An 11,419-nucleotide genomic window follows, 5' to 3' on the forward strand; every position below is an offset into this window, starting at 1 on the left:
GTCCCAGCCTGCCTCGCCTCTCCTTATAACTCAAACCCTCCATTCCCAGCAACAGCCTGGTAAATCTTTCCTGAACCCACTCTAGCTTAATTATATCCTTCCTATAGCAGCATGACCAGAACTGGACATGGGACGATACGGTGGCTCATCAGTTAGCACTGCTGCCTCACAGCACCAAGGTCCCAGGTTGAATTCCAGCCTCGGGCGACTGATTGTGTGGAGTTTGCACATTCTCTCCATGTCTGCATGGGTTTCCTCTGAGGTTTCCTTTGAGTGCTCCGGTTTCCTCCCACCATCACAAAGATGTGCAGGCCAGATGAATTGGCCATGCTAAGTTCATTAATAAGAGGGAAATGGGTCTGGGTGGGTTACTCTTAGGAGGGTCAGTGTGGACTGATTGGGCCAAGAGGCCTGTTTCCACGCTGTCGGGAATGTAATCTAATCTAATGCCTAGACTACAGTGCTACCCAAGATGTACTCTTAATTGAATTCTCTATTCCTGAGATGCTGCCTGACCTGCTGTGCTTTGACCAGCAACACATTTGCAGCTCTTAATTGAATTAGTCCTGCTCTTGTTTCTTTTACCAAAATGCAATGCCTCACATTGATGCAAATTAAACTCCATCTGCAACTCCTCAACCCGTTGACGCAATTGATTATGATTTCTTTGTAATCTTCCCTGTCCAATATACCATCAGCTTTGGTGTCATCTGCAAAATTACTGGCTATGTTTTCTATATTCTTTTCTAAATCACTTGTACAAATGACAAACAAAAGTAGATCCATCACCGATCCCTGTGCAAAACAGGCCTTCAATCTAAAAAACAAACCTTCACCATAACTATCTGTCTTTTGCCGTCAAGCCAATTTTGTATCCAGTTGGCAAGCTCCCCCCTCCCCCGGACCATAGATGGAGGAATGTAAACTGAATTGCCTGAGATTTGATGCCCTCATTTTCCACTAGTCATCTTCTTCATGCTGCAACTTATTCCTGATACCCAGTTTCCCATTCGTACAAGTAATGATGCTGGTGCCCAATTTTATTTCACAATAATCCAGATTATAGTTCAGTTAGTTAAGGAGTGATTAAATGCAGTGATGTAATTGCACGGTATCCATTCAATGACTTTTGATGTAATTAACCCTATTACCATATCCAGAAACATGTGTAATTTCATCCACTTTTCCAACCAAGATTAGATTTTCACTGACAAATAAGTATAATTTCCATTTATATTTTAAATGATTGTTAGTTTACTGGTGAATAGTATTTGAAGCAAATAGTATTGAAGACAAAATGTTCCACAATTTTTTTTCACCCACAGATGAAACTTTACGCAAGCAGGTAACAAACAAACGTTGTCGTAATCGCTCACGGCAAACTAGCATAGAATCAGACCACAAAGTCCTTAATGATCTCACTAATATGACAGAAAACCAAAACTCAAATGTTCCTCAAGGTGGGCAATGGCAATCAGCACATCCAACTCCCCCTGGCCCTACACATGGCAACCAACAGGAACTAAACTGCCAGCGAAGAGAGAGACATAATCGAATGGAGAGAGACCGCAGGTGAATCTCAAATGGGGTAGGAAAAATAACAGTATGATAGATGTCTCATTTAACATTGAGATTAACGTTTTTGAGCAAATGATGTTCTTCACAGAATTGTTGCAGTGCAGAAGGCATACATTCTACCCATACGTCTACACCAGAGGATGAACCTAAAGGCTTTGCAAGATTTAGAAATTTAGGCAACTGGACAGACAAATGCAGTCCTTGTTTTTACCAAATTGCAGATGAATTTCAATAGAGAAATGTAAAGTACTTATTGAGGAGAAATGTGGATCATAAGTATAGTACATCAAACAATTATTACAAGAAAACCTAGAAATAGGTATTGGAGTAAAAGACGTCATGGGATTTCAGAAAATTCACAATGTAGCAAGGAAATAAGAGATAGTGTGTGCTCAGATTTGTTCAGAAACCTACAAATACCTCTGATTAATAGTTCATTGAAAGTAAGTGAATGCATTGATGAATGATTTGGAGATGCCAGTGTTGGATTGGGGTGTACAAAGTTAAAAATCACACAACACAAGGTTATAGTCCAACAGGTTTAATTGGAAGCACTAGCTTTCCTGATGAAGGAGCAGCGCTCAGAAAGCTAGTGCTTCCAATTAAACCTGTATGACTATAACCTGGTGTTGTGTGATTTTCAGCATTGATGAATGTATTTTTAAAGCATAACTGACTGAAACACTTCAGTATTTTGTATCAATATATGATAGCTTCAAAATATGATTCTCAAAGTAACTCAAAAATCACTGTCTTCAGTAAACAATGGGGAAGAGATGAAGTGTTTTTTCAAAATAATAATAGTTGTGATTCATTTGCAGGCGTAGAATACGTATTTGCTGCGATGAGCTGAATTATCTTGTTCCATTCTGCAATTCTGAAACTGATAAAGCCACAACGTTACAATGGACCACTGCATTTCTCAAATATATTCAGGAAAAACATGGTGACACATTAAAAAAGGTAAGTTACATTTTTTCCAACTATGCTTCCCTTTTCTCCTAAAACCAGTCACTCACAATATGCTGTCATTCCATGGATCTTGGAGCCCCTCACCACATGGCCAAAGTTCATATTTGAGCCTTGACAGTCAGTGTTATTACAACCTAAGTGAGAAGAGTGTGCCGTTAATAGTGTTCCACTAGCTGTACCTAAAAATATAACATCCATATTTGAGCTCCAAAAGGAACCAATTTTTTGACTGGCTGCTGTTCAGGTAGAAAGCACTTCACATCAGGGTTTTTCTGAAACAGAAAAATTGCTTTATTAATTGCATAACACTTAAGGAAGGGTCACTTGACTCAAAACATTAAGTCTAATGTGTCTCCACAAATGCTGCCAGACCTGTTGAGTTTTTTCCAGCAACTTCTGTTTTTGTTTCTGATGTGCAGCTTCAGCAGTTTTTACTTAATTTATGTTCTGTGTTGTTGTTAAAGTTATTACTAATCTACTATTACACAACTTAAACTATAACCCTACAAAAACTCCAAAAATGCACACTATCAATCATGTTGGAAACAGACAAAAGTCAAACGGTTTGACACCAATTTGATTCTGGCTCAATGAAGAGTGCAGGAGGGCATGGCAGGAACAGGATCAGGCATACCTAAAAGTCAGGTATCAACCTTCTAAGATTCAAAACAGGGCTATTTACATATTAAACAGCATAAGGAGCAAGGGACAGAGCTAAGCAGTACTGTCACCAATGGTTCGGGATGTAAGCTCTGGAGTCATGGCATATCCAGTCGTGAATAGTTCATAATTAAACAGCTCACTAGAGGAGGAAGGTCCACATAAATCTCCATTGTCAAAGATGGGGGAGCCCATCATATCTGTGCAAACTGTAAGGGTGAAGCAGTTGCAACAGTTTTTATCCAGGAGTGTCGAATGAGTGATCCATCTTGGTCACCTCCTGAGGTCACCAACATTGCACATGCCGGTCTTCAGCCAATTTGATTCACTCCATTTGGTATCAAGAAGTGGTTGAAGCTACTGATCAAACTCCTGGAATTTCCTACCTGACAGCATTGAGGGTGTACCTTCATCAAATGGATTGCAGTGATTCAACGAAGTACCACAACTTTCTCAAGAGCAATTAGAGATGGGCAATAAATGCTGGTCCAGCCAATGGCACCCATAATCCAACATGAAAGTAATAGGCATTTTCACCTTCTATATCCCCATGTCTCCATGCATCCAATTCAATTCATTTTATCTCACAATCAACATCGTGCCCAACGCAAGCATACAACCAGGTGAGAGAAATATGTATGAAGCCTTTACTGGACAGATGTTTGACTGAATTTCTAAGAAAGAATGCCAGCATACAGTGGAGTCCACCTGTGGGGCCACCCATTCATTATTGGTAAGGTTCAAAATGATAAAATCTCGTCCTGGCCTCCATACTCAACAACATGTATAGTCTTGATCATGTCACAATCTGAGCTATGTAAAGAAGAAAACATTTAAGCACAGGCTACTATACTTCTGAAAGATCAGCATCTTATTAAAGCATCTTAGTGCTTTTTAATGAGTGACTATATGGCTCATCGTGATAGAATGGGAACTCCACAACTGAAGTAGATCAACCAAACACTAAAGATGAACAGGATTTACAAGAAAAAAGCAATAACATTAAATTAGACTTAAAAATTCATTGCTTTTAGTATCAAGTTACATTGTGTATGTAAATACAATTGATAGAATAAATCGCAAATATTTAAATATTCTTTATCTTTAAGGAATTTGAGAGTGTTTTCTGTGGAAAAACTGGCAGACGACTGAAACAGCCGAGATTAGAAGCACCAGTAGATCACTCAGTAACTACCAGTTTACACAATCATGGTGTAATGGAAGGTAAATGAACTCAAGTGTGAGTGAAGTTGCAGCTTTAAGAGAGGCACAAAGTTTAACACGTCTGCTCAATTCACCAATTCAAAACCCAGGGTCTCAGGGTCAGAAAATGGATAAATGTAGCCAAAGACAGAACTATAACCATAAATCCTTGGTTATTCCAGCATAATGGCTTGGTAGTGTTTATCTCTGCCAATGTTCATAACTATAAGCTTGCACTGTAAAATCAAAGATGATGGCAGAAAAGTTGAATCCACTATGATTTTCACCATCTAACTGTTGTAACTGTTTGTACTTCCCCTAATCCCTGAAAGAAATACTTTATTCTTATTTAAACTTTTACTTGTACTTTATTTCACCCCCTTTCAATTTTTATGTTGGAGGAAATGAGCAGTCAATAAAGCCAACCAGGGTGATGACCTAAATATTGCTCCTTCTTCAGTCTATGCAAATGCTTGTGACAAAAATGTACCCCTCTCATGCTCAGACTTCTTGCTTTTCTGGTTTAGACAAATAAGAATGTCCACTAGAGAAAATTTAACTGTGAAAGTCAGTTAGCAACATTTAAAGCTGACTTAATTAAAATTCCAATATTATCCTAGAATAACTTTTAATACAGTTTATAAAAATCACAGGTGACTTCTTTTTCCCTGTCTATATTTGGCATTTAAATTGAATGCAGTTGGAGCAGAGATGTTGGATAATCTTTGCAATGGTATGATGTCTAAACTTGTGTAAACACATTTTTGGCTCATTGGCTAAAAAATTTTTCCATAGTAATTAACACTGAAAAACTCCTCATCTAAATGCTGCTATTAAAGTAAAGGTACAGTTAGAGAGATATCTGTTTTATTGATAAACAATACGGAGCTAAAATGCTACTTGGTGAAACTCTTAGGAGCAATAGCAGAATGCAGTAATGTGCATGTTTTACTGTACCAAAAGGTTTCAAAGCGTGCAACAATAATTTGAGGGAAAACTATAAAACACTTTTTTTTTCACAAGACTGAAGCACTTTAATAAAGCATGTGAAGAGGGTTATGTTTTGCCATTCTGAACAATGGGTGCTGTACTTTTTGGTGGAAACTGATAGTTAAATTCTATATAAGCTTTAACATTTATGCAATATATTTAAAGTACAAAATTATTATAAACCTTAAGTGACACCGATGATTCCTTACTCTACAAAAAGAGTTAATTCATTAAGTGAAATCTGTTTGCAGTTTTATTTCGATGACTTGTTAGTTGTTGAAGGTGCTATTGATCTGTAAAATAAAGGATGACCAAATCATTTAAAATAAACTTGTTTCTTAATTTACACTATACAAGTACACTGCGCTATATGATTTAAGAATATTTAATATTTATTTGTTATACTGCATAACTCTTAGTTAATATGTTCAAAATAAATCTAAACATTAAACCCTTGAAGGGTTTTCTGTCAACTTAGTGTGGAAATAACAAGGCAAATATACTAATGGGATGTTTCATTGTATATTAAATTCAGGTATGTGAAAGATCTATCATTTACATTAAGTTTTAAATCAAATTATTTGTATTTTATCTTTTTGAGCTAATAAAGGTATTCATCCAAAAAGATCTTGTTGTTATTTATTGAGTCTGATTTTAGAGTTGTAATATAGAGCAATGTGAAACAGGTTAAGATTTCACCTTTTGAATGTTTAATTGGTTAAAAAAATTGTTCTGACATAACTGAACAAATCTACTTGAATAGTGAGGTATAGATTCCCGGTGGTCCTAGAAACTAACTTATGAAAAAGTAAGTATTTGGTTTTTACACTCTTCCTTAAGCCTATCCCTGGAGTGATATCAGAAATAATCACATTGTTTTCTATATTGTAATTATGTCAATTAATGCAGCCACATCTGTAGGGCTGGACCTTTTTTAACTGGGGTATTTGTTAAAACACAAATAGAACTTTCTTTCAGCATTCTGTGATGCACACTGGTCCTCCGATTTAAAAAGTTGCAAGCTATAGTTGGCATCATTTAGCATCTTAATAAGTAAGTAATCAGCCTTTTGAGCTCTTTTGAACAAATTTCCACAAATTCAAAGTTTGCTGAGTGAAGCTTTGTAATTACTCCAGAAAAATAGATCACAAAAATGTGCTTTTTACATTTAACAGTAAATTTGATTGTCACAGAGTCATAGAGATGTACAGGATGGAAACATGCCCTTTGGTCCAACCCAATGAAGATCCTGGGGAAACTGCGCCTGCTAATGTAGTCCACTCAATCGACATGAAAGCGAGGAAATACTAAAAAATAACTGAAAGAACTGTGGATGCTGTAAATCTGAAACAATAACAAAGTTGCTGGAAACGTGCAGCAGATCTCGCGGCATCTATAAAGAGAAATCAAACATTTAAGGACCAGTGACCCTTCCTTAGAAATGATGGTTGCTAGGAAAATGTCAGTTTATATGCAGAAGATAGGGTGGGGAGGGGGCTAAGAAGTAAACAATAGATGGAGATAGAGATCAAAGAGAGAGAAGAACAGTTGGACAAATGATTCAATAACCATCTGGCTGGTAGGGTGAATAGTTGTTGATGGAGACTGTTAGTGTCTAGCAATAGGTTGTGTGTAATGGCAAACTGTGATAAGTCCTGGAGAAGGGTTATATCTAAAATATTGACTTCTACACCTCCTGATGCTGCCTGGCTTGCTCTGTTCTTCCAGCAACTTGTTTGACTACTATGTAATAACAGTACCCTCTGTAATAACAAGGCCTGGTGTGTGTGGTAGGGGCCTCGGATATGGAGGAATTCAGGCCGTAAAATTACTGAACTCCATATTGAGTCCAGAGAGCTTCAGGGTCCCAAAGTTGTTCTTTCAGCTTGCCCTGAGCTTTGCTGGAGCGCTGCAGCAAGCCTTAGACATAGAAGTTAGCCCAGTGAACAGGGTGGTGTGTTAAACTGGCAGGCAACTGGAAGTTTAGGGTCTCTTTTGCAGGCAGAACGTACATGTTCTACGAAGCAGTCACCCAGTCTATGCTTCGTTTCCCCAGTGTTGAGGAAACCATGTTGTGAGCAGTGAATGCTGTAGACTAGATTGAGCAGTACAGGCAAGGTGGTGCTTCACCTTGAAGGTTTATTTGAGCCCTTGGATACTGACGAGGGAGGAGGTAAATGGGCAGGTGTTACACCCTGATCCATTCTTCCTTCACTCCCAACACCCACACCATGGCACCTTTCCCTGCAACTGCCAAAGGTGTAACACCTGGTCATTTACTTCCTCTGTCCTCACTATCCTAGGCCCCAAACACACATTCCAGATGAAGCAGCCCTTTACCTGCACTTCTCTCAATCCAGTCTACTGCATTTGCTGCTCACAATGTAGTCTCCTCTACACTGGGGTAACGAAGTGTAGATTGGGTGACCACTTTGCAGAACAACTATGGTCTGCCCGCAGAAGAGACCCTGAGCTTCCTGTTGTCTGCCACTATCAAACCGACCTGTTTCTGTCACGGGCTTGCTGCAGTGTCCAGTGAAGCTCAGTGCAACCTGGAAGAACAATATCTCATTTTCCAGTTGGGGACCCTGCAGCCCTCCAGATTCAATGTGATTTCAATAATTTTAAGGCCTGAACTCCCACATGTCCTACCCCCCCTACCACACACACCAGGCCTTATTACATAGTAGTCAAACAAGTTGCTGGAAGAACAGAACAAGCCAGGCAGCATCAGGAGGTGTATCACTTGGTCTGCCATTACACACTCTGGATCAGTGGTGCTGGAAGAGCACAGCAGTTCAGGCAGCATCCGAAGTGCAGCGAAATCGACGTTTTGATGAAGGGCTTTTGCCCGAAACATCGATTTCACTGCACTTAGGATGCTGCCTGAACTGCTGTGCTCTTCCAGCACCACTGATCCAGAATCTGGTTTCCAGCATCTGCGGTCATAGTTTTTACCCTGCCATTAACCACTACCTATTGTTAGCCGCTAACGGTCTCTGTTAACAGCTATTCATTCAGTCATATCATTATAGACTCCTTTGTCTGTCCAACGTTATTTTCTCCCTTTGGGGTCTATCCCCACCTATCCTTTACTCTTTACCCTCTTCCTCACCCTATCTTCTACATATGACCAGCATTTTCCTAGCTGCCATCAGTTCTGAGGAAGGGTCATCGGGCCCAAAATGATAACTTTGATTTCTCTTCACAGATGCTGCCAGACCTGCTGAGCCTTTCCAGCAATCTTTTGTTTATTAAAGCGAGGACGCTGCTTAGTAGCAATGTCAGGTCTTGTTAATGTAGCATTAGTACCCTCACAACTGCGAGCTGGCTAGAGCATTTTAATCTAATCACTCGAAAGTCAGATTTAGAAGAATGAGTTAAACTGAATTGTCCAAGATGTGGGAAATCACAAAAGCATCCAGAAGTCCGCCAACATTACTGTCTCAACCTGTCCCCAGGTTGCGTTGCCCAATTCTTTACAGTTCCAGGGAATATACCCCAAATTGTTATGCTCCCAAGTGAGGAGGGATCAACTAGCTTCCCTTTATTTATTGCCGTTTTGGTTGTCTGCAATAAGGTTGATAAAAGATATCCTTTCCCTGTGGATATATCTCTGCCAGACCAAATTATTTTATCTTTTAAAAATTTAATGAGGATTTCTTAACAAGAGGGCTGAGTGGTTAACATACTGCCTCACACCGCCGGGTTCGATTGCCTGTGTGGGGTTTGCAAATATTCCCTGTGTCTGTGTGGGATTCCTCAGAAAGATGTTGTGAAATTTCAAAGGATTCAGAAGAGATTTACAAGGATGTTGTCAGGGTTGGAGGATTTGAGCTATAGGGAGAGGCTGAACAGGCTGGGGCTGTTTTCCCTGGAGCATCGGAGGCTGAGGGGTGACCTTTTGGAGGTTTACAAAATTTTGAGTGGCATGGATTGGGTAAATAGACAAAGTCTTTTCCCTGGGGTAGGGGAGTCCAGAACTAGAGGGCATAGTTTTAGGTTGAGAGGGGAAAGATATAAAAGAGACCTAAGGGGCAACTTTTTCACTCAAAGGGTGGTACGTGTATGGAATGAGCTGCCAGAGGATGTGGTGGAGGCTGGTACAATTGTAACATTTAAGAGGCATTTGGATGGGTATATGAATACGAAGAGTTTGGAGGGATATAGACTGGGTGCTGGCAGGTAGGACGAGATTGGGTTGGGATATTTGGTCAGCATGGACGCGTTGGACCAAAGGGTCTGTTTTCATGCTGTACACCTCTATGACTCTATGTGCAGGTTAGGTAAATTGGCCATGCTAAATTGCCCATAATGTTCAGGGATGTGTAGGTTAGGTGCTTTAGTCTGTGGTAGATGTAGAATAATGGGGAACAATTTGGGCGGGATACTCTTTGGAGGGTGGGTCTGGACTCATTGGGCTGAAGGGCCTGTTTTCACACTGTAGGGATTCTATGATAAACTATAGCTGTCACAGTGGCTGGCACAGCTGCCTCACAGTGCCAGGGACTCAAGTTTGATTCTAGCCTTGGGTGACTGCCTGGAGTTTGCACATTCTCCCTGTGTCTGCATGGGTTTCCTTCAGATGCTCTGGTTTCCTCCCATAGTCCACAGATATGCAGGCTAGCTGGATTAGCCATGGGAAAAGCAGGGTTATAGGATGTTCGTCTGGGTGGGATGTTCTTCAGAGGAGTGGTCTGGACTCAATGGGCCAAATAGGGATTCTATGATTCTAAACGCAAGGTGAAATACCTACACAACATGCATACACGTTAGAAATGAGAGCTGAGTCCAAATATGATGATTTCTAAAAAAGCACACACTTCCATGAAAAGTAGACAATGAGATGTTGGCACTGTTTCTTTGGGTTATACCAGTAGCACTAATGTTAATAGGTGAACAATTGATTTTGAGATGTTTGGCTTTGCAAGATAGCTGAAAAGCTATTGCCCTGTTTCTCCTTGACTGTTGTATCACTTGTGCTGGCTTCCAGTGGAAAAATAGAGGTTTCCTTTATTTTTACCTACAGCATAGAATTGCTGTGTTTTCTCAGTTGTGATGCTCACAGCACACAGTTCAGAATTGAAACTAGCTTTTAATCTTTACCAAGAACTCTTTAGCACCACTACTGACTGAGCTAACAGTGTCCTAAAGATCTTAGCTGCTAGACTGGGCCTGCAGCAGATGGCAAAAGAAGCAACAAGAGGGGAAAATCTACTTGACCTCATCCTTAATAATCTGTATCAAATGAAGTGAACATGCTAATATTGATGATTTGGAGATGCCGGTGTTGGACTGGGATGTACAAAGTTAAAAATCACACAACACCAGGTTATAGTCCAACAGGTTATAGTCCAATTAAACCTGCTGGACTATAACCTGGTGTTGTGTGATTTTTAACTTTATGCTAATATTGGTAAGAGTGACTGCTGCACTGTCCTTGTGAAGACAATTCAATAAAAAGGGCAGGCAAAGCACTGGAAGAAGATAAACATCCTATTGAAGCTACAATTCAGAACTCTGCATGCCAAGCTTCTCTGCTCCAGAACAACCTCCCCCTATCTCATTTACTTCATTATAGGCAGGAATAGTTATGTTCATCAGGTCTGAGGGTTAAAATAGCTCAAGCTTGATTTTTGCACTGTGAAGAGAAATTAGAATAATTTATATTTTTGTTTCTGATTTACAGCATACGCAGTTCTTTCAGTTTTGATTTCTGCACTAGTTGGTTAATTTTCAATGAAGGATCACAGATCTGGAATGTTAACTCTATCTTACTGTTTATTAAATCTGTTGAGTAATTGCAGCATTTTCTTTCTTTTACTTCACATTTCCAGCATTTGCAGTATTTTGCTTTTGTATTAGTTTCCAACTTGTTGCCTGGAGTTAAAATCAGAACCAAGAATAATTTTTGAACCTATAACCTTCTAACTCAGGAAGAGTTATAATAATTCAGCCAAGTAAAAGTGATCTGTTTGGTTAATTTATAATGAAGACATTGAAAACTCAAGCTTGG

At 39.6% G+C, this 11,419-nt stretch overlaps 1 protein-coding gene across 4 annotated transcripts in view; it reads left to right on the plus strand.

Moving 5' to 3' along the window:
• The window catches only part of LOC132822821 (transcription factor-like 5 protein), a 38,426-nt gene extending 33,828 nt beyond the window's left edge, over positions 1-4,598 (plus strand). For 3 of the 4 annotated variants that reach the window (XM_060836176.1, XM_060836177.1, XM_060836178.1), the window contains exons 4-6: positions 1,326-1,572; positions 2,400-2,541; positions 4,320-4,598. In XM_060836176.1, coding sequence (XP_060692159.1) covers positions 1,326-1,572; positions 2,400-2,541; positions 4,320-4,442 — 512 coding nt within the window. In that variant the 3' untranslated portion in view covers positions 4,443-4,598. The remainder of the gene's footprint in view (positions 1-1,325; positions 1,573-2,399; positions 2,542-4,319) is intronic. The other variant, XM_060836179.1, reaches the window with a different exon arrangement.
• Positions 4,599-11,419: the final 6,821 nt, after the last annotated feature.

This window comes from Hemiscyllium ocellatum, chromosome 15 (assembly GCF_020745735.1).
Source record: "Hemiscyllium ocellatum isolate sHemOce1 chromosome 15, sHemOce1.pat.X.cur, whole genome shotgun sequence".
Taxonomy (NCBI): domain Eukaryota; kingdom Metazoa; phylum Chordata; class Chondrichthyes; order Orectolobiformes; family Hemiscylliidae; genus Hemiscyllium; species Hemiscyllium ocellatum.